This window comes from Caretta caretta, chromosome 16 (genome assembly GCF_965140235.1).
Source record: "Caretta caretta isolate rCarCar2 chromosome 16, rCarCar1.hap1, whole genome shotgun sequence".
Classification (NCBI taxonomy): domain Eukaryota; kingdom Metazoa; phylum Chordata; order Testudines; family Cheloniidae; genus Caretta; species Caretta caretta.
The window spans coordinates 17,308,810-17,331,566 of record NC_134221.1 but is presented as its reverse complement, the minus strand read 5'-3'; the positions used below and the strand labels follow the sequence as shown (position 1 = coordinate 17,331,566).

General features: G+C 47.7%; 1 protein-coding gene across 1 annotated transcript in view; it reads left to right on the top strand.

The window, feature by feature from the left end:
• The window catches only part of SARDH (sarcosine dehydrogenase), a 101,153-nt gene that overhangs the window by 70,009 nt on the left and 8,387 nt on the right, over positions 1-22,757 (top strand). The window contains exon 18 of the mRNA XM_048823258.2: positions 19,756-19,918. Coding sequence (XP_048679215.1) covers positions 19,756-19,918 — 163 coding nt within the window. The remainder of the gene's footprint in view (positions 1-19,755; positions 19,919-22,757) is intronic.

The following is a 22,757-nucleotide window of genomic DNA, read 5'->3' as shown; positions in this document are numbered from 1 at the left end:
TCAAAAAATATATATTGGAATTGGAAAAGGTTCAGAAAAGGGCAACAAAAATGATTAGGGGTATGGAACGGCTTCCATATGAGGAGAGATTAATAAGACTGGGATTTTCAGCTTGGAAAAGAGACAGCTAAGGGGAGGTATGATTGAGGTCTATAAAATCATGACTGGTATAGAGAAAGTAGATAAGGAAGTGTTGTTTACTACTTCTCATAACACAAGAACTAGGCGTCATCAAATGAAATTAATAGGCAGCAGGTTTAAAACAAATAAAACGAAGTATTTCTTCACACAACGCACAGTCAGCCTGTGGAATTCCTTGCCAGAGGATGTTGTGAAGGCCAAGACCATAACAGGGTTCAAAAAGAACTAGATACATTCATAGAGGATAGGTCCATCAATGGCTCTTAGTCAGGATGGGCAGGAATGGTGTCCCTAGCCTCTGTTTGCTAGAAGCTGGGAATGAGCGACAGGGATAAGGATCAATTGATGATTACCTGTTCTGTTCATTCCCTCTGGGGCACCTGGCACTGGCCACTGTCGGAAGACAGGATACTGGGCTAGATGGACCTTGGTCTGACCCAGTAGGGCCGTTCTTATGTTCTTATATAGCTGAACTGGTGAAAAATGGATGGCCTGTGGAGATAGTGGACACCTCTTCTGTGCAGGTGCAGCTCTGTCTGTTAGGAAAAGACAGTCTGCCTGGGGCTGTCCCAGCTGGGAAGCGAGTTAATTCCTCACTGTTATTCTGGCTGGTCCAGTTTTTAAACAGAGTTGATTTTATTTTAAAGGGCGGGGGTGATGATTTATTGATTAAATATACATAAAATGACTAAACATAAATGTCTTGGGCCACATGAGTTGTTCCTCTTGGTTCATTCCCTGCTCATACATCACCCGTCCATGGGGTCAGGCAGCAGCATTTAATGGTTAGAGCACTGGAAGTCAGAACTCCTAAGTTCCAGACTCCGCCATTTGGTGACCTGTGCAAGTGACATAACTGACCCGTGTCTGTAACCAGGAGTGAAACAGGGGTGTTGTGAGGCTGAATCCATTAGTGTGTGTAAAGTGCCAGAGTTAGGATGATCTTGTTGTCAAGGCACTGGAATAAGACTCCAGAAATCTGATTTCCTGGCTTTGCCATGGAAGCTGTGTGTGACCTTGGGAAGTCATTTCATTGTTCTGTGCCTCAGTCTCCCCATCAATAAAATGGGGTTAATTGTCCTTTTCTCCCATACTTTGTCTGCCTTATCTGTTTTAAGTGTAAGCTCTGTGGAGAAGAGATTGTCTCTCCCTATACGTGTACACCGTGCTTATCACAACAGGGCTCTGATCTTTGCTGAGGACCTAAGATGCTCTCATGAAACAAATGATAAAAAAGGGCAAAGTGGTGGTGGTTCAGTTTAAGAAGCGCCGTCTCCAAGAGCTGGTTCGTGCTCAAGAATGTTCAGGAGTTAGTGACTCGATATCTGGAGCTGGACAGATGTTCCGGGGCTGCATTTCCTCCTTTGCCCCAGACAACATGGTGGTGAGCGCCTTATTATAGTTGCATGTAGTATTAATAGTAGAATTAAAAGTAACTCTTTCAGCCTGATTCTCATGTACTTTGAGGTCACTTTGTAGCCCTCTGGCAGTGTAAAGGGGCCTCAATGTGAGAGGAGTGTTTCTGCTTTTCAGCCCTTTTCTTTGCAATGGGTCTAAATGTTAAAATATTATTTGAGAAAATTTTCTATGGGCACGTGGACTGTGGATTTTAAAGGCAGTAGCAAATCTGAGCATGGGTTACTAAGCAGCCAGGGGTCATTCACACACACTAATTAGCTGGGGCTGTTCCTTGCACAATATAAGCTTTTGTGATCTCCATTCTTGATACATCATCTTGATTTCTATACATTAAACAATAATAGTAATAAAACAAAAGGATCATGTATTAGCAAATCTAATCTCTTGTGGTTATAGCAAAGAGATTGCCAGGTGAGCATCCAAAACCCACACTCAACACTTGCCTGGGAGGCAGGAGATGTGGATTCAAATTTCTCTTTGGCACAATGAATGGCTAAGTAGTTATACAAAGTGGAGCAGCTTTAACAGGAGAGACTGAGACCATCACACCCAGAATAGCTGATAGCCAGCTGGGTAGGCTGCTTACCTAGGAGGGGGGAAAAAATCTGAAGTCAAGTCCCTGTTGCAGAGTGGGGATTCCAACCGGCATCTTCCACAGTGCAGGCACGTGCCTTAAGTGCTGAGATAACAGATATAAATGGTTACATGGGCAAGATTTTCTGGCCCCAAATGAGGTGTTCCAATTAGTCAGCACGTTCTGAACATTTCGGATCTGAATGGAATATTTTACCAGGTAAGTCTAAGCAAACAACTTAGCAGACGTGTAATCTAAACACCTTTCCTTCCGGTATCAGGGGTAACACACAGCATAGTATATCCAAAAAGAAGGGGGGCGGAGGGAGAGAGAGAGTGTGTGTGCATGTGCAAAGTCCAGATCCATCAGAGCATCAAGCAGCTTTTGTATTTTGGGGGTAGGTATGTGACTTGCAGAACTGTGCTCTGGCCCTAAAGGCAAAGCCTGGTATCTTAGAGATCTGTTTTTGCAAACACAAAGATGTCCCTGACTCAGGACTTAACCAAGCATTTTTCATCCGGTCTGAGTAATCTAACAGCGTAATGGAAAGACAGGAAAAGAACTGACTCAGACTCCTCTCAGCCACAAAATGTGTGTCCATTAACACCGAAAGGGCTTCTCTGAAACAGCAGGTCAACTGTGCCTTCTGCTTACACAGGGCCAAATCCTGCAGTTTGTACCCAGTCCTAGTTCCTGCTGATGTCAAGGACTGGAGGCTTTGGCCCATAATACTGGAGATAAGTGTTTTACAGCGGAATAGTGAAAATAGCTGATGCCTCTGGGATACCCAGTTTGTCAGCAAGCTACATGGTACAGCCCCTGCCAGGCAAGTGGAGATTGTGCTAATAAGTACTGTGTACCATCTCACAGCACCTGTCCATCAGGGGCCATGGTGCCATACGAAACCTTTCTTTTGAGGAGTACTTCCTGGACTGGAATGATAGAGCCACATGTTATGGGTAAAAAGAATTCATTCAGTGGAAAATACAGTGCATCTGATGAAGTGAGCTGTAGCTCACGAAAGCTTATGCTCAAATAAATTTGTTCGTCTCTAAGGTGCCACAAGTCCTCCTTTTCTTTTTGCGGATACAGACTAACAAGGCTGCTGTACTGAAACCCGATGTTATGGGTAGGTAGTGATGCTGTTAGCAAAATTCCTTCCCCCAAGCTTGCAGTCCTTCCAAGCATATCCTCCATTGCAGGTAATAATCCACCTCTCTTGAGCAGTAGACCTCACTGCTGCAAGCACCGCCTGTCAGCCAGTGATAAACTGTGATGGAAGTTCTGCTTCTTACAGTGAATTTGATAGGGCTTTATTGAGGGCCATAAGCAATGGAGGAATTCATTACACCCAAAATCCAGTGTAGAAATGTTAGCCGAGAGGCTGAGCTAACTCCCTCCCTTACGTAACTCCGTCAACTGTCAATGGGATGAACTGGATGCAGTGTCTTAAAAAAAAACAACCTATTGTGATGGTTGTCACAGATTAATTCATTTGTTGAACAAAATCAGCTGGAGTGGGGATGCACAGAGAGAATTCCAGCTGAGTTAATGACTTTCTGGAGACAGCTGATTGGTTACTGAGTGTGTGTGTATATATATACAGCATATCAATTGTGCATAATATCAAGATCTGTACCCTTTTGAATTTTAGTGGTGGGTGGATTTTCATCCTCAGATGTGCACCCAACTAAAAAAACGTGGGTCTGGCTTGTGGTTCCCAGATGGAGGACATGGTGCTGCTTTATGGCTTTGTGTGAAATATCATGGGAACATCCGTTCCCAGGAGCATTTGGCCAGAGATGTCAGATAACCTAACAGCAGAATGGGACAGCTGAAGTCGCGATATCTGGGGGGGAAATTTAATGAATGCTGCTTGCAGTATCTCTGTGCTGGTGACTTCAAACCGGTCCCCCCCGCCGCCGCTTCTCTGATACATAGCCCTACACACATGCACACGCTCTTGCTGCGGGCATGTGTGCATGTATACAGCCCAAGGATGTATATCAGCTGGTCAGATCCACAGACTGTCTGAAACCAATTAGTGCCACCCCGACCTTTGGGCTGGCTGCATGACACATTGCTTCAGCACTCAGGCAGGGACCCGAATGTTCCCCCAGCTGTAGTTATACCAAGTGATTTAAAGGGACGGGACGGGCTAAGCTTTTCTCAGGAGGAAGTTGCTCTTGTATGGAAAGTATATCATGTTCCCAAAGCCAGCAATACAGCATCCCCAGGCAGGATAAATGAACCATGGAGTTGGCTGTCAATACCCAAAGCATCTCCTGCCGTGATTAATACTGCAGCTGGCTACAGTGCCTTGATCTCTTGCTGTTCTCTAATTAGGTGACACATTTGTATGGAGCGAAAAGCTTTTCCATAGCCTGAGTGTTCCCAAGCCTCAAAAGAGATTTCCAACCTTCATGTTTCATTGCACTTCCAAGACAATTGTTAAAGGCAGGCAGGCTTGGTGAGTGTTGTTCTATTGTAAGGAAGCTCAAAATAAATTCACAATACCTTTTGTGTTTCTTCCCCCCCACACCCCAGTTCTATTGTTGCTCATGTTAAGGCATCTAAAAGCATTATTAAATGCCACTTTCAAACTCGTAGGGTTTTTATTTTAGACATGCCTTTAGCGCACAGGAAAGGTGGGGGGGGAAGGGGGAGGTGCTGAGCCATTTGAATATAGTATTATGATTGCTGTTTGTTTAAGAGCTAACAATATGCTCAGGTCAATAGCTTGCCTGAAAGAAGGATAAGGAGATAGGATTATTATTTGTATTGAGGTAGCACCGAGGAGCCCAAGTCACAGGCCAGGACCCTAATGTGCTAGGTGCTGTACAAACATAGAACAAAAAGTCAGTCTCTCTTTCTCTCAGGGGGCTCCACATGTGCTGCTATTCAGGTTTGAGATGCATCCATTTTCACTGATTGATTTTGGTGGATAGCTAATATAAAGGAATATGGCACTGAGGAGATTGGTCTGAATCGGTCATGGCCCCTTCCTGTCATGCATTGTGAAATCTGTCTGTAGGTATCATAATTCCTACGGCTGGAGCGCAGCTGGGACTGGACAGCCTCCTCTCCCGAAATGCTGATGAGGTCCAGCAGCTCGGCATTGCTCTAAGTGGGGGATCGCCTGGTGCGTGGAGCAGGCGTGGCCACCTGGAAAGATGCGCGGAGACCACTGCACGCATCACCGAGCAAACAGGACAGGGACTTTCAAAATTCCCAAGGAATTTACGGGGTGGGGGCTGACAGTTGGTCACCTGAGGGCGGGGTAGTAGAGTTCAAACCGATGACCAGAGAGGCGAGAACGGGCATTGTGGGACACCTCCCGGAGGCCAATCACAGCGCTGTAATCAACCAGGGTGTCTACACTGGCAGCGCGGCGCTCAGAAAGCGACATCTCTCATCGGGGTGGTTTTTTTACAGCACTACCTCTGCGCAATTTCTGTGCGCTAAGTGGCTTGGCGGTGTGCACACCTTGGGAGTTATACTGCAGAAACTTGCCAGTGTAGACAAGGCCTTACCCTCTCAGGATATGTGAGCTGGGGAGAGAACAGACAGGCTCTGTAAAGGAATCTGAACGTTTCCTTTAAGTGGGACTGCGCCTAGATTTCATCATTAAACAGTCCAGCCATCCAGGTTCTTCAAACTTGGGTCTTCTCCATTCAGCAGCCGTGGAAGTTTGGCAGCCGTAATGTGTTGGGTTTAGCGAGTAATAGTGGCTGTAGTGTTTGAAGTAATAATTAAGTGTCCTGAGGTGAATTAGTAAAATATCAACGGGTTTTTATCAAGATCTAAATGCAATTGATCTTAATTGGCATAATTAAGGGGCAGGAGAAGTCAGTTTTCCTGGCAAATTCTGATAACTGATTAACTCTCCCCTGGGTGACCCAAGCACCAGGGCTGAGGAGTATAAAGCCGGGGGTCCTCTGAGCCCCGAATGAGATGCAGAGTACACTCATTCCCCTTTGCAGCATTTCTATAGGACTAGCCAGATGCTTTGCTTTGCCCACCACCTAGCCCACTGGTGCAAACTCTCTGTAGATTGCATAGATTCATCACAATATTTAGCCAACAGGTTTATGAGTTAAAACAGGAAAAGTGCAGTAGGTATTCAGGTACCCTTTGCTCTTCTCCCTGCCTTCCCTGATGTGGCCACAGGGAATGTAAAATTAAGGAAGGAGTAAACATCATAATTAGGGGAATGGCAACAATGTATTCTTATAATAGACTGTGGGTCAAATTCTGCTTTCATTTCCTTTAGGGCCATTCCACCCAAGCCAATGGGGATGTCCCAAAGTTGACCAGTTCTTTTCTAAATGCCCTTTCATGTCGTCAGGAGACCTTTCAACCACGTCATGCTTGGAATTGTAATGCTGCATGTAGAGTGCTCAAGACCCAAGGTCTCACTCGCTTATCCTCGCCTGTTCTGGATAACTATTATTACTGTTTTGCGGCAGTGGGTAAAGGCCCCATTTGAGATCAGGGCCCCATTGTACTAGGTGCTGTGCAAACGCACAGCAAGAGACAGCCTCTGCCCGGTATAATCTACATAGACAAGACACAAAGGGTGAGAGAATCTTCAATCATTTCAAGCAGATCTCACTGTTGCAGACACATCCTCCTGTCTGAAATAGTGTTTTGTTTCTTTTTCAAAGCTGCGACCCACCATCTTGCAGGAAAGTGAGTTAATCTCTTATGAAAATGATACAGTTTGTACCTATAGTTCACCTCTGTGTCCAACCTGTATGAAATCTGCACCTGCAATAGATTTTGCTGCAAGGCGGCTCCCAATTGCTGCGTAAGTCTTAGAGGAATGGCAGAATATATTCAGGATGAATGCATCGATTCTCCTTCATTTCTTTTAAGTAGAGCTGGTTGGGAAATGATTTTTTTTGTTCCTACAAAAGCTTTCAACAAAAAACTAAAAGCGCAGCATCCCAGGGCATCTTTAACTCACTATCAAACTCACAAAATAGAGCTTTGCAAAATATGCCAAATTCATCCCTGCTGCAGGGATGGTTCTGTTCCAGTCAGTCCTCCCCTTAAGGTAACAAAGGTATCCAACGTTTTACAAAGGTACTGACACTCCAAACCTCCTAAAGTGAAGTTAGTTTGAAACGAGGAAGCAAAAAATGAAAAGCAGAAAGCTCCTTTAGGCGTCTGGTTAATGCTCATCCCGTGCAAACATGCATCCTACCATTGTGCCTGAGCAGAATTAGGAAATTTCACTTGTCTCATTGGGGACCACAAGAGGAAAAGCTGGTATTTTCACTCCTCCTGAGTGATGATGCAGCTGGTAAACGGATATCAATATCGCTTCCCCGCCTCAACATCGCTTCCGCCCTCAAAAGCCACATTTGGCAGTGACCGTGACACCTTTGCTGGCTGGAGCAGGTCTGCATAACAAAAGGCTTCCTCACACTATGTTTAATTTTGTGCTAATTTTGGCTGAGTCAATGCGAAGCAAGATGCGTACAACACTGGATCTCTTGAAAGTGGTGCTTTGCTTTTGGCACTCCGGAGCTGTGCGAACAGCAGAGACATGGCCGTAGTTTGCTGGTTAAAACCTGTTAATGCTGATGCCCTTCATTTAGTATTCTTACCAGAGAGTCTTTGGCTTGACTCCTGGCTATACTGCCGGGCCCATGGCCATTGTTGCAGAAGAGGAAACAGTACAGTATCTAGATTTAAATGCCGAAGGCCAGGGGTCCAGAATGGTCTCAGCAGAGGGGACTCAAATTCCCTTTCTCTGCTGATCCAACGTAACGGGTGTGTCTACACTGCAATCGGAGATGTGCCTGCGGGATTCATAGACATACCCGAGTTAGCTTTGATCTGGCTAGCTCAGGTACTTGAGCAGTGAAGTTGCGGCAGCATGGGCCGTACAAACTCGCCCACCCGGGACCCTCAATGTATATACTGCATATACTCGCCCGCCCGGGTATATACTCAAGCGGCTAATGCATGCTGCCCTGGCTGCACTGCTACAGTTTTTGGAGCTAGCTAGATCAAAGCTAGCTCAGCTGTGTCTACATTGGCTGCAGTCGCACCTCTGGTTGCAGTGTAGACAGACCCAGTTGACTTTTCAGGGCATGGTGCACAGCCTGATGGGACAAGACGGGTGAAGTAATATCATTTATTGGACCAACTTCTGTTGGTGAAAGAGACAAGCTTTTGAGCTACACAGAGCCTCTTCTTCTTCTTTCACGTCTGGCTTATCCCAGGTGTTTGCTGGAGCTTTGGCTGGTTGAAGTGTTATTTGGGGGAACGTGAGAGGAGTTTTAGGGGATTGTTAGTTAGTTTTTAAAGTCATTAGTACTGTTACAGTTCGTCCATACAGTGCCTGGGGACTCTGTAGTTGGGCACATCATTCAGGGGAAGCTGGTAACCACCTCTCCCCACCTCGATATCGCTTCCCCCCTCAAAAGCTGCATTTGAATAATTGGTCTCCCTTACGACCCATGAATATTTCATCATCTTAATCTAGATTACCACATGCGTCATGTTAAATTGTCATCTCCAGAACCAGCTCAGGTGCGCGCCACTGACAGCTCCTTTCCTTGAAGCCATCATGAAGGGTTGTCATGCTGCATGTATTAGTAAAATGCCCCATTGTGTTGCTAATTGTAAGTGTGTCGTATTCCAGAGGTTTGATGGGACTCGAGGCTGTGAATAATCTGAAGTTTAGAAGGCCTCTGCCTGGTATTTTTTAAATGTGTTTGTGATGGGTTCCCCCCAGGGTGCCACTTGGAACTGGGGTACCACTGAGCCTGCCTGACCCACCAGCCTGGGCTCCCTTTCACCCTGTGGTGCTATGTGAAATTGCCAAGCTCTCCAAGCTTGCTCTTTCACCAGCATACACACCGATAGGGACACACCCAGCTGCAGCTTCACACAGCTGCTGAGATCAACTCTGCATGGGATGGCTCAGCTAAGGCACCTCCCAGTTGCTAAGGCACGCACTCCCCGCTGTAGTGTAACCCCAAAATTATACTGTCTTGCGCCGCACAGGGAACTCTACAGCATAAGCTCATCAAATTCTCCCCCTCCCTCAAAATGGAGGACGATATGCACAGCTTTTGCCCCTCCCTCCCCGCGCAGTTATGAATTCCACAAACTGGTTTTAGAGAAAACAAAACAAGTGTATTAAGTTCAAAAGATAGATTTTAAGTGGTTATAAGTGATAGCAAACAGATCAAAGCAGATTACCTTAGTAAATAAACAAACCCGCAAACTGAGCTTAACCCACTAAATAGGCAGGATATGAATTAGCAAATTCTCACTCTGAGTGATAAACAGGCTGGCAGATTCTTAAGGCACAAGTTGCCTTGGCTTTCCCAGGTTTTCATAAACAGGTTAAAAATCCTTCTAGCCTGGGACCATCACTTCCCACAGTTCCATCCTTGCCCCAAAGGTGTTTCCAGGCGTGTAGTTGGAGGGAGAGTCAGGTACCATCATGATGTCATTGTCCCCCTTTTATATCTTCTTCCCACTTGCTGGAAAGCTCTTTTGCTGTGACCTCTCTTTTACTGTGACCTGGATCCAATCCAACAGTTCCCATGGTGTAGTGCTATCTCTGAGAGGTTTCTGTTGTACAGAGTTCCTGGGGTAATCCTGGTGCTTGTGTGCATTTCCTCAATGAGCCATTCACATTGTTTGGCCTTTTTACTGTTCTACCTGAAAGGCTGCTTGTGGGTGTTTTCAACCTCATGACAGGTTTCAGTAGCACACACAGAGCCAAACTTCACAGATGATGATAGCACCGACAATTCCACGAGATATGACTGTCTAGCAGATCAAGACTTTTAGAATGGTACTTCACAAGGCATCCTTTTTACAAAACATATCCTCATGGCAGTGGTGAATATTGGGGGGCCAGGGTGTCACAGTGTTGTATGGTAAATTTTAGCGCTCATGCAACCAAGTAGCACCAGCTGCGATCAGGCACAGCGGAGGCTGTCATTCCAACCCTTCACAGATATGCCAGCATGCCTTCATCTTGACCTTCAGAGCACCCTGAAGGACCTCAGGACACGTGCCAAATTGTCCTCTATCTTGACCTGTGACAGTTCCACCAGGCCTGGGTCCCTCAACAGCTCTGCCTGTTGACCTTCTCTCTGGCCAGGGAAACACCGCTACTATCCCAGTACTGAGCTCCCAGTCAGCTCTGCTTCTCCACTGCACTTCTACCCTTCTCCTGGATTTCCCATCCAACTCTGCCCATGCACCTCTGTCATGATGCACTGCACCTCCCACTGTTCTGATCCTGTTCTGATCCTGAGCTTGGTTTGGAGCGACACCTGCTGGTTAGGCTGAGTAGGGTCCAACTGCACAGTGCTTTTGTGATGTAAGTAAGAGATCACTAGGGACTGGGTTAAGAAGATGAAAAACTCACAGTAACTTAATTTATTATAAAAAGAAAAGGAGGACTTGTGGCCCCTTAGAGACTAACAAATTTATTTGAGCATAAGCTTTCGTGAGTTACAGCTCACTTCATCGGATGCATGAAGCTCACGAAAGCTTATGCTCAAATAAATCTGTTAGTCTCTAAGGTGCCACAAGTCCTCCTTTTCTTTTTGCGGATACAGACTAACATGGCTGCTACTCTGAAACCTTAATTTATTATTATTTCTATTGCAATAGCAGGTAGAGGCACTAACTAAGATTGAGGGCCTGTTGTTTTAGGTGCTGTACATATAAATAGGAAGAGATGGTCCGCGATTGAAAGAGCTTACAGTCTACATTGCAGAACAACTGTCCTCAATTTATGTTTGGGGATCTGAGGCACAGAGAGCTGGGGTGACTTGCCCAAGATCATACAGGGAGGGTTCAAAAAAGAACTATCAATGGCTATTAGCTAGGATAGGCAGGAATGGTGTCCCTAGCCTCTGTTTGCCAGAAGCTGGGAATGGGTGGCAGGGGATGGATCACTTAATGATCCTCTGTTCTGTTCATTCCCTCTGGGGCACCTGGCATTGGCCACTGTCAGAAGACAGGATACTGGGCTAGATGGACCTTTGGTCTGACCCACTATGGCTGTTCTTATGTTCTTAACTAAAACTTGAACCCAGATCTTCTGAGTCCTACCCATCACCTTAACCACTAGATCATTTTTCCTCTTCAAGAATTTAAATTGTATTTGACCCCAGGTCTCCATGCTCTGCTGACTAGCTAGTGAATTACATAGTGGTGGTGTACCATTTTAGTTCGAGAAGCATACTTTTCTAAGAATACAGGGCCCTGTGTCGAGTTTAATCCATTTAATTCCTTATTAAGACAAGTTCTGTTGACAACACTGAGTAGGTAAAAGTCTGTGAGTAAGAACACAAGTGTGAAACGGAGCACACAGCAGAAGCTGCTGGACCATGAATAATTGTTCTCCTGCTCGGGTGCAAGATCTACTTTGGCACAACATGCCACCAGGTGCTTTAGGAGTTCTTTGGAAGGTGCTGTACCCAGGCAGTGGAGTGTTTCGGAGTCTGTAAAAGGAAGCAGGCTGGAAGAGTTCTAAGTTAATCCAGGGTGATTTACAAACGGTATTATGGAGCTCTGTGAATTAAAACAATGTCTAGCTACAATGCATCTGATTTTTAGGAGTCTCTGCACAGCCTCCATTTTTGCATCTCTTTGTCTGTTATATTCAAAAGTTTGGGCCTAGACAGACATGGCTTTTTAAAGACGCTGCCCTTTCTGCTCTCCAGGCGGCTTTCCAGTGGTATTCGCTCTGATTTCAGCTGTTCTGATGTACTTTGTGTAGTATTCATAATATCTTGCATTAATACAGCAGGTTCCCAATGTGCTTTGGGATGGATCATGCCAGATGCTGAGCTTCCCCTGGGAGGTGCTCAGCAAATGCCTTAAGCTCATGCTGAAGTCGACAGGCGTTGAAGTCAACAAGATCTAGAAACCTCTTAGGTTCAGACCCTGGGGAAATAGCTGCATTTCAATTACCTTTATCTCTGGGGCGGAAGCAAGAGCTCGCCACAACATTATGCAGCTGTTTATGACAGGAAGTGATGATGGCTCCCCTATCTTGATGAAACTGAAGGGTGGATGGAATTGTCTAAATCTCCTCTGTTTGCCCTCCCACTGACCTTCACCTCCATAGGTGTGTCTCTGTTGTCATAGTCTCCCTCCCCACCTCTTCCCTTCATGATCTAGCAGAGTATTCGGGGAGCTGAGGCAGCTCACAGGGCAGGAGCCTGCTGGTTGACCTCTACAGAACCCCTCGCTCTATCTTGTTCTCCTTTAAAATCAATAAGGAAAACAGCGGCCGGGCACTGCATTCTGATAGAGATATGGCTCAACCTCCCTACTCACCCTTAATGTCCTTTTCAGGGGCCTTTTCTTCCTCCCAGTACATTGGATGGTAAGTCTCCCAGTGAGTGCAGAATCAGTCCCTATGCATGGCTAAGTCTCCTGGTCCAAAATCCAAGTTTCCTCTAGTGCCCATGGGCTTTTGAACTCCCTTTCCCCCAAATCCACTGCATGACTACAAAAACTACCCTCACCCCCTCTGTGGCAGGCTCTTCCCTTCCAATGCATGAACTTCTCCCTGCATTTGGCCTGAGATGCTTTTAGCTCAAGTCTGCACCGTGGGCCAAACCTATCCAGATGCTGGAGCACAGCCAGAGGCTCATGCTGCTGTTAATGATTAAGGAGACTTCAGTAAAGTTTGCAGAGTGCTGATGCGGTCTGGTGTAGAACCCAGGGGACTGGGCGGGCAGAGGAACTGCTCACCAGAAAGCTTTACTTCTCTGCACCATTGTGGAGCGTCTAGGGAGGGCTGTGAGTGTTTCATACCCAGCAGATGAAAGAGAAATCAGGCAGCTGTGTGCTTATTCCAGGCGTTTTAATAAAAGGAGTTGAAAGGGGATCTAGGCTAGTCCTGAGCCTGATAGGCTAAGAGGACTGGGCAACACCGGGTGGCACCCACGGCAAGATCAGTGTCTTCTGTGAGGCCCCAAAGCTTTCCCTGCAATCAGGCTCTGAGTGTCTACAAGTCCCTCCCTATGCAGCATAGCTGTGCTTGCTTCACTGCAGAAGTACAGTACAGTTCTCCCTTGGTTGTTCTTGACGCAGCATCCTAATGAAGTGAGCTGTAGCTCACGAAAGCTCATGCTCAAATAAATTGGTTAGTCTCTAAGGTGCCACAAGTACTCCTTTTCTTTTTGCGAATACAGACTAACACGGCTGTTACTCTGAAACCTAGCATCCTGATGTGTTCCCTTGATGCTGACTTTCCCAGGGTTACTTTAAGTTGTCTGTCTGTCTAGCCCCAGACACGTCTGCGTGCCTGTCTGGCCTCATACACATCTGTGTGTGTGTGTGTCGGTCTAGTCCCATGCATGTCCGTCTGTATAATCCTATTTCTAGGATTCATCTGTCACCATGGGACAGTGATTGCCGCAAAACATTCCAGTCTCACCCGAGAAATTTAGGTGACGTTTCCTCAGCATTCAGTCTTCCCTCTGCTGCAACTGCTGAAGTCATGTTTTCCCATCAACTTAGGCAGCTGGCAAATGCTGTTTAAGGGTTGCAGGTGTATCTAAGCACCAAGGGTAAACAAGTGTCCATTGGAACAGTATCCAGCCTTACGAAAGAGCATGGGAGCAGAGGCCAGTGAAAGGAAACCAGGTGTCTGCTCTCAGAGCTGCTTATTTTGCAGCAAGAGAGAGTTAGGTTGGATATTAGCAAAAACTTTCTAACTCTAAGGGTCATTAAGTATGGGAACAGGTTGTGGAATCCCTATCCTTTTTAAGACCAAGTTAACTAAACACCTGTCAGGCATGGTCTAGGTATACTTGGTCCTGCCTCAGCGCAGGGGCCTGGACTTGGTGACTTCTTGTGGCCCCTTCTAGCCCTACATTTCAATGATCTATGGTTGCTTAGTGCCTAGAAGTTCCATATTCTAGTGCTAGTCACCATGTAACTTTGGGGAAGTCGCCTGACCTCTGTATTTTCATCTGCACAATGGAGATAGCACATCCTGACTCCCCAGGGGTGCTGCAAAGCAGTTGGAGATTCCCACAGAGAAGATGTTCTTAGGGAGCAGTCCACAGGGCTCCAGCTCATTTTAAAGCACACAGGCCCTTGAACTTATCCTTAACTTCAGGGGCCTTTGAGTTAGCCCCCGTCAATGAGTATTTCTTAAAGGAATCAAGCCCTCATCATTCTGGCAGCACATTTGGTTTTGTGTTTGCATTTCCCCACCATCATTCTGTTTGCTTCTCCCTCCCTGTCTTTGCTGGGATCCTTTCGCTCGCTGAGGTCTCTGAAATGGAATAATACATTTTCACTTCCATTAGGGTTGCAAAGTGGGTCAGAAAGGTGGAAAACAAAATCAGCACATTATCCATCCCCAGCCCCTTAGAGGAGACGCAAGGAGCACACTGTTCTGAGCACAGGGCTGCCTGCCCACTCGTACGATGGGCAACTTGTTACAAGAGCATGAGCCATGGATCCAAATGCATCAGAACTTTGGTGCGGTTTGGATCTGGGACAAAATCTTACAGCTCTGGCATGTCCCGTTGAATAAAAGAACGCCGCAGAGAATGGAGAGCTGGTCCATAGACTCTCTGGAGATTCAGTGAGGATGCATTAGTGGGGAGGATGAAGTCAAGAGGGGGTCTTGCCGTTGATTTTAATAGGAGTTGGTTCAGGCCCCTTGAGGCCAGCTGATGGGGTGACATTGGCCTCAGCCCTATGGGAGCACACTAGCCAGCCTGCCATCATGCAGGGCAGGCCATGCATAGGCCTGGTCTCCCAGCAGAGGGGCTTTAGGGCTAGTCAGGTGCCCTTAGAATGGCTGGGTGAAACAAAGACCATGCAGGACAAAGAATGAATCTGCATTGGCTCAGCCTCCTGGGCAGGTGGGGGTGGAGTACATAGTGGGATGCCTGCTGGAAGAAAGGATTGAAACGAAATTTAGTAACTGAAGAGCAACACAGCTAAGATTAAAGGGGAAAGACTGGGGGAAGGTGTCCAGGCTGGGTCTGGCCACAGCCACCCTGGAAAGTTTTGGGAACACAGCCTAACAAGCTGTCTGAGGGCTCAACAGCCAGTAAGTGGGATATTGTTGAGAGTCACATGCAAGCCCATCTCAGTCCTAAGGGGGAAGTGCAGCTGGGCTGGAGACAGGGGCCGTTCTTACAGCCCTGCACATGTAGAACCAAGTTCCAGCACCTCTGAGACAGAGAGAACCCAAGCTAATAAACCCCGGCTGTGAGCTGGATATGGAGAGAGCAGGATCTGCCTGTTTCATGTTTTGCACAAAATGGGGAGGAGGCGGGAGGAAAGGGGAAGGAAAAGACGAACCACCTCCTACATTCACCAGTGTAACTTAGTAAACATCTTTGCTGTTTTTCTTTGCATAGTTCTGGTGAAGTCACAGCATTTCCTCTCATCGAGCTAATTTTGGCAACAAAAATAATGCTTCAAGACTGATCATCAGCTAGTGTAAATGGATGTAGGTCCATAGAAGGATAGGGCTAGGAGTCAGGACTCCTGGGTTCAATTCATCACAGTCCCACAAGCTCACTGTTTGTCCGTGGGCAGAGCAGTTCAGTTCTCTATGCCTCAGTTTACCCATCTGTAAAATGGGGGTAGCATGGAGCTTTGTCGATTTGCTGGTCCCTTTATGCTTGTCCAATGCTTTTCCGCCACAGGTCACAAATCACATTACAAATTGGTAAGTAAGGAATAATCAGCCCAATTATACAGATGGGTAAACTGAGGCACGGAGAGGCGGTACAACTTGTCCAGTGGCAAATTGAACCTAAGGGTTCTGACTCAAAGCCCTGTGCCTGGTGCACTAGACCTTAGTTGTCATGCAGCTGCATGCATCAGGCTTTAATCTCTTTCTGGGTGGCTGATTAAGGAGCTTGTACAGAGTGGGGAACATGTGGAAAACAAATAGCTGTTAGAAAAGATAAGGCTTGTTCAAAGGCTGCCCTTTCCATGCACTGTCCCCAGGGCTACACATAAATAACAGAAATGCCCTTTGAAATGCATGAGCCAAAAAAAGGGAGAGGCAGTCAAACTAATTTGACAGCAAAACTGGCCTAAAAATTAACCTTTCTGAATAATCTTGGTTGCCTCGGTTACCGTGTTCCTGACCTGCAGGGGGAATTACCTTGGCTACCCTTGAGTCCCTGCACCAAATGCACACTCCCTCCTCAAGAAGGAGCACTGTTAGGTGACCGATCTTACGTTAAATTGATTCTCCATGCAAGGCTTGGTGCCAGGATCCGCCTGACATTTCTCTCTAAATTGCTTGTGGCGCTGAAAGTGATGAAAGGAAACTCCCCCATCCTGCCTGCAAAGCAACAGATCCCGGACCAAAATAAACCTTGTTTCGTAGCACCGAAAACGTGTCCAGACTGTTTGGACACATGCATATGACTTACATTTCTCAGCACCTTTCTTCTGGTTTCATCTGGCATGGAGAGCCATGGAGTTTGTAGGGGCCAGGAGAACTTTACTTTTACAGCTCCTCTGCTACATGGTTCCTCCAGAAGCACGGCTTCCCCAAAGACCTCGCTGGATGGTTGCTTCAGGACTTCCTCAGTGTGGAGAAGTGCCTCCAATACTGAATAGCCAGCACACCAGTAGGATTTGAAACTAGGACTTCACTATAAGCCTCTAGCACGGGTGGGCAAACCTTTTGGCCCAAGGGCCACATCTGGGTATGGAAATTGTATTGTGGGCCATGAATGCTCGTGAAATTGGAGGTTGAGATACAGGTGGTGGGTGAGGGCTCCAGATGGGGGTGCAGGTTCTGGGGTGGGGCCAGAAATGAGGAGTTCAGAGTGCAGGAGGGGGCTCCAGGCTGGGGCAGGGGTGCGGGTGGGGGCGGGTGAGGGCTCTGGCTGGGGGTGCGGGCTCTGGGATGAAGAAGGGTGGGACCAAGGGGTTTGGAGGGCAGGAGGGGAATTAGGGCTGGGGCAAGGGGTTGGGGCGTGGGAAGGGGTGAAGGGTGCAGACTCCAGGCAGCGCTTATTTCAAGCATCTTTTGGAAGCAGCAGCATGTCTTGTGCAGGAGGTCAGACTAGATGATCATAATGGTCCCTTCTGACCTTAATGTCTATGAGTCTATGAGTCCCCCCCTCTGCCTCCTACACGGAGGTGCGGCCAGGCAGCTCTGCACACTGTCCCCTTCCCCAGGCGTCGCCCCTGCAGCTCCCATTGGTCCCATTTGCTGGCAAATGGGAGCTGCAGGGGCAGTGCTTGGGGCGGGGGCAATGTGCAGAGCCCTTTGGCTGCCCCCACATGTAGGAGCCAGAGTGGGGATGTGTTGCTGATTCTAGGAGCTGCGCGGAGCGGGGCAAGCCCCTGACCCTGCTCCCCAGCAGGAGCTTGAGGGCTTGATTAAAACGTCTGAGGGGCCGGATGTGACCCCGGGCCATAGTTTGCCCACCCCTGCTCTAGCATTTAAGGAGTGACTCCCTCAGCTGGCAGCTGTAGTAGGCTCTTTTTTGTTATATAGATTAGCCATTAGATGGGCACAAAGCCCCACACTGAAGGCTACAACAGAACTGTTTGTTGATGAATATTCCTATCCAACAGGACAGACCCAGCCTTGCTTAGCTTATAGAATAGGATTTGGTCAACAGCCAAAGGTGATACAGCAGAAAATGTTTTGATTGTAATAGCAAATCTGTCATTTGATGAATATGCTTTGTGTGTTGTAGATTAACTGGTTTGGAGGGAATACAACGAAAGGTTTAAGGTCTGAGCTCATCATTTATTCAGTGGTCAGTTGTGGCCTCATGATCCAAAGATTGTGTCTTCCAGGAACAATAAGCATTAGGAGCTGATGAACAAAAGATATAGAAAGAAAGATACCTGTTTCACCCAAATGTCTCCAGTAATAAAGAACTAGGAAGAATAAAGAGATGAGAGGAAACAGGTTTTATATAAATAGGACTGATCCCAAGAGAGTGCTGTCCAAAGACTTTCACAAGAAGTGATCAGTACACTACTTAGCTCTTTTCACCTGGCCATCTCAAAGGAGGGTAAGTGACATTGCACAGATGAGACAACTGAGGCACAGAATAGTAAATGACTCATCCACATACACAGCAGGTCACTGGCAGAGCTGCAAATAGAACCAGGTATTCTGATTCCTGGGAACTACAGGCCAGTCAGCCTCACTTCAGTCCCTGGAAAAATCATGGAGCAGGTCCTCAAAGAATCAATCCTGAAGCACTTGCATGAGAGGAAAGTGATCAGGAACAGCCAGCATGGATTCACCAAGGGAAGGTCATGCCTGACTAATCTAATCGCCTTTTATGATGAGATTACTGGTTCTGTGGATGAAGGGAAAGCAGTGGATGTATTGTTTCTTGACTTTAGCAAAGCTTTTGACACGGTCTCCCACAGTATTCTTGTCAGCAAGTTAAGGAAGTATGGGCTGGATGAATGCACTACAAGGTGGGTAGAAAGCTGGCTAGATTGTCGGGCTCAACGGGTAGTTATCAATGGCTCCATGTCTAGTTGGCAGCCGGTATCAAGTGGAGTGCCCCAAGGGTCGGTCCTGGGGCCGGTTTTGTTCAATATCTTCATAAATGATCTGGAGGATGGTGTGGATTGCACCCTCAGCAAATTTGCGGATGATACTAAACTGGGAGGAGTGGTAGATACGCTGGAGGGGAGGGATAGGATACAGAAGGACCTAGACAAATTGGAGGATTGGGCCAAAAGAAATCTGATGAGGTTCAATAAGGATAAGTGAAGGGTCCTGCACTTAGGACGGAAGAACCCAATGCACAGCTACAGACTAGGGACCGAATGGCTAGGCAGCAGTTCTGCGGAAAAGGACCTAGGGGTGACAGTGGACGAGAAGCTGGATATGAGTCAGCAGTGTGCCCTTGTTGCCAAGAAGGCCAATGGCATTTTGGGATGTATAAGTAGGGGCACAGCGAGCAGATCGAGGGACGTGATCGTTCCCCTCTATTCGACATTGGTGAGGCCTCATCTGGAGTACTGTGTCCAGTTTTGGGCCCCACACTTCAAGAAGGATGTGGATAAATTGGAGAGAGTCCAGCGAAGGGCAACAAAAATGATTAGGGGTCTGGAACACATGAGTTATGAGGAGAGGCTGAGGGAGCTGGGATTGTTTAGCCTGCAGAAGAGAAGAATGAGGGGGGATTTGATAGCTGCTTTCAACTACCTGAAAGGGGGTTCCAAAGAGGATGGCTCTAGACTGTTCTCAATGGTAGCAGATGACAGAACGAGGAGTAATGGTCTCAAGCTGCAGTGGGGGAGGTTTAGATTGGATATTAGGAAAAACTTTTTCACTAAGAGGGTGGTGAAACACTGGAATGCGTTACCTAGGGAGGTGGTAGAATCTCCTTCCTTAGAGGTTTTTAAGGTCAGGCTTGACAAAGCCCTGGCTGGGATGATTTAACTGGGAATTGGTCCTGCTTCGAGCAGGGGGTTGGACTAGATGACCTTCTGGGGTCCCTTCCAACCCTGATATTCTATGATTCTATGATTCTATGATTCCCAGCCCTGGACCTATCCCCTGGACCACACTGCCCCACTCTAGAGTCCTTGAATAAAAGGAAACAACAAGGCCAATGATTTTGATCTTTTGTGTTTCACAGGTACGAGCCATGAGACTGTCGTTTGTGGGTGAGATGGGCTGGGAGCTCCATGTGCCCAAGCAGGACTGTGTGCGGGTTTACCGGGCTGTGATGAAGGCAGGTGCCGGGCACGGCATTACCAACGCCGGGTACAGAGCCATCGACTCCCTCAGCATTGAGAAAGGTTTCTCAGGCGAACTTGCTTTTCACCTGTACTAGCATGTGTTGCTCTGCTGTCACCTGGTGGGGACAATGCACATGAGGCAAGCAAAGAAAGATGGTGGACTTCCTGCCATCTGTCCCTCTGCCTTTGTCTTGGGCAGGTCTTGGAAAGTTTGAGTTTGGGCTTGGTTCAAATAACACCCCCAGGAATTCAGATGCATAGCCGGAACTCCTTCCAAACTCCCCAACCCCATCACACCCGTCTCCTTCAGGGAGATCCAGCTGCCCCCAACACTTTGCACAGTGATCCAGGGAGAAGCCAGGTAACTTTATTCCCCCATCCATGGCCAGGGGTTTTCCAGCTTCAGGGACAGGGCAGTGCACCCCACTGTAAAGGGTTGATAACTAGGGGTGGACCATGCAGCTCGGGTGACCCAGCTCCTCACTGAGTTCTCCCTAAACATTGGTCTTGTATTAAGGGTGTATGTTTTAACTAAGCTTACTGGCCTGTCATCAGTTAAGAACCAAAAACAAAGGGAGGAGGGATGTGTGGGGTTATTTCAGTGGCCTCTTCTCTTAGCATTTAGCCGTTAAAACAGAAAGGGCCTGAGGGAAAGGATTGTTAGAATGAGTCACTTTGAGAGATTGATGCTCCTAGATGGATTGAACCCTCCTTAGGTGAGTCCACTAAAAATCTCCTGGCACAAAGTGAGGCTTTGGGAAAGGGGAAACCTCTGAGGAGGGGTCATCTGCCTTCAGGAGAACTTTAATCTGAGTCAGGATTAAGTTCCATAGAGTTCTAGCTCCCTGGCCACCTCCAAAATGGGTTAAAAACCTGTTAGACTTTGGGGATTTACACCAGGAAAAAGGAACATGAAAAACTCAAGTGGGCCATTCTTCCCTCACAGGAAACAAGCAACGCCCATTGACTCTGTACGGGTCACTCATCTCCAGCTCCTTGTACCTCCCTCCTCGCCCCAGTCCCCAAGTCCTCCTAGACGTTGATGGATTTAGCCTCCCTGCCCCCTTGCCCGGGAGGGAGAGAGCCACGCCATGTCCCAGAGCAGAGGCGCAGAGAGAGGAAGTGTCGCACCCAGGGTGGCGCACACACAACCTGTAGCAGAGCTAGCTATTGAACTCCGTTCTTCGGAGTCCCAGACCTCTACCTTACCCCTCAGCGCCTCCAACATCCCGCCAGCAGTGAGGAATAGGGCGCCCAGGCTAATAAGCCTATCCTGTATTTCCACCTCATGCTCAGGTGTCTTTTCGGTGGCTCAAACCTCCAGCCTCCCTTCACGCACGTGAACACCCACACCCACACACAACCCTACACCCACACACAGAGGATATTGATGTTTCTTGCTTTGCTGGTCCCTGATAGCCAGTTTGTTCGGTGTGTTTATTCATGACCCTCCACTGGAATGGAGTTGTTTTCTCTGCTTTCCCCTGAGCGCTCCAGTTTTGTTCCCAACGTCCTCCCCTGCAGCTCATTTCTCCTGTGGCTGTTTGAGTGGCACAAAGTGTCCCTGCTTGACTCCGAGAGCTAAAACCAAGGCTGGCTGTAGGGTTGGAGGAGCCCATCTGAATAAAATCAGAGGGATGTTCCAGTTTCCTTCCCCATCCCGCATCGTTTTTCTGCCTCTGCCCCAGGCCGCGGACCAGAGGCACCAAAATACCCACCAGAGGCCATTTTCTGGCCAAATGGAAAGCAGTAAGTAGCTAAAATCTCCAGAGCAAGCCCCCACCTAGGAGACTTCCGGCCCAGCTTTGCAGATGGCCAAAGAATTCAGAGAAACACGTCGAGCTCCAAGGGCTTTTCCATCCTGGGCCTGCCAACCTGTAGATTCATCCATTGCCCTTGATGAGTGACCTAGTGCCTAGAGGTGCTCAAGAAATGGGGAATTTACCCACATGTTTAGTTTTTGTGTTAAAAAAAAAACCAAACAGTTTTGTCTTGTTAAAAAATGTCAGGTTTGAGCTGGAAAATCAACACCCACCCCATAAAAATAATTGTGGAAAATGGCAATGTCCTGTGGAAATGTCTATTTTGACAAAAAAGATGTTTCTACCCCCCTCCCCCCCACATCACTTCTTGATGGAAACATTTCAACCAGTTCTACTAGAGCCTTGTGTTTCTTTTAGGGCTGATGGAGACGAGGTGCTCCACAGGAGGGGTGAGGTACTCCTGAGGGGGGCTGGTGAATGTGAGGGGGTAAAATACTCCAGAGGGAGGTGGGGTCTAGGAAGTACTCTGTGGGGGGGGAAGGCAGGGTTTGTGGTGGGTGGGAGATGTTTTTCATGGGGGAGAAGAGTGTAAATAACCACATGTAAATAACCCTGCAGTTCCTGAGTGGAGGTGGATGGGGGGGTGTTCTGGGGCACTCTTCGAAGAAGTGAGAACGTGGTTGGAGCACACTGAGTTCCAGCTATTCCCAGCTGCTCACAGCCATCAGGGAGCCATCAGCAGCGTGACTGTAACTTGGAGCAACCCAGTGGTTGCTCTAACTTACTCCGGGGTCCAGGCAGGCTCCAAGAATTCAGTGAGGCCAGAGATGTCTCAAGCCACCTTTGGCTGTTCCTCCTCCATTCCCAGGGCCAGTGCAGGAATGGAGCACCAGAGGATTGGGACCGACGGGCTGCTGCCTTCTCCTGAAGCTGCAGGGGGGAATGCTGCAGCAAGAGAGGAGTGTGACAGAGGAGCTGCTTTTCATCTCACTGGCCCTGAACTAGCCAAGGGTGGAGCAGGGCCGGACCGAGCACTTGGGGGTTCAAGTGCTTCGTTCTCCTCACCCTGGCTCTCCCAGGCCTTGTTGTATCTGGGGAGAAAGGCGGGAACAGACGGGGAGACCCATGATGGGTCT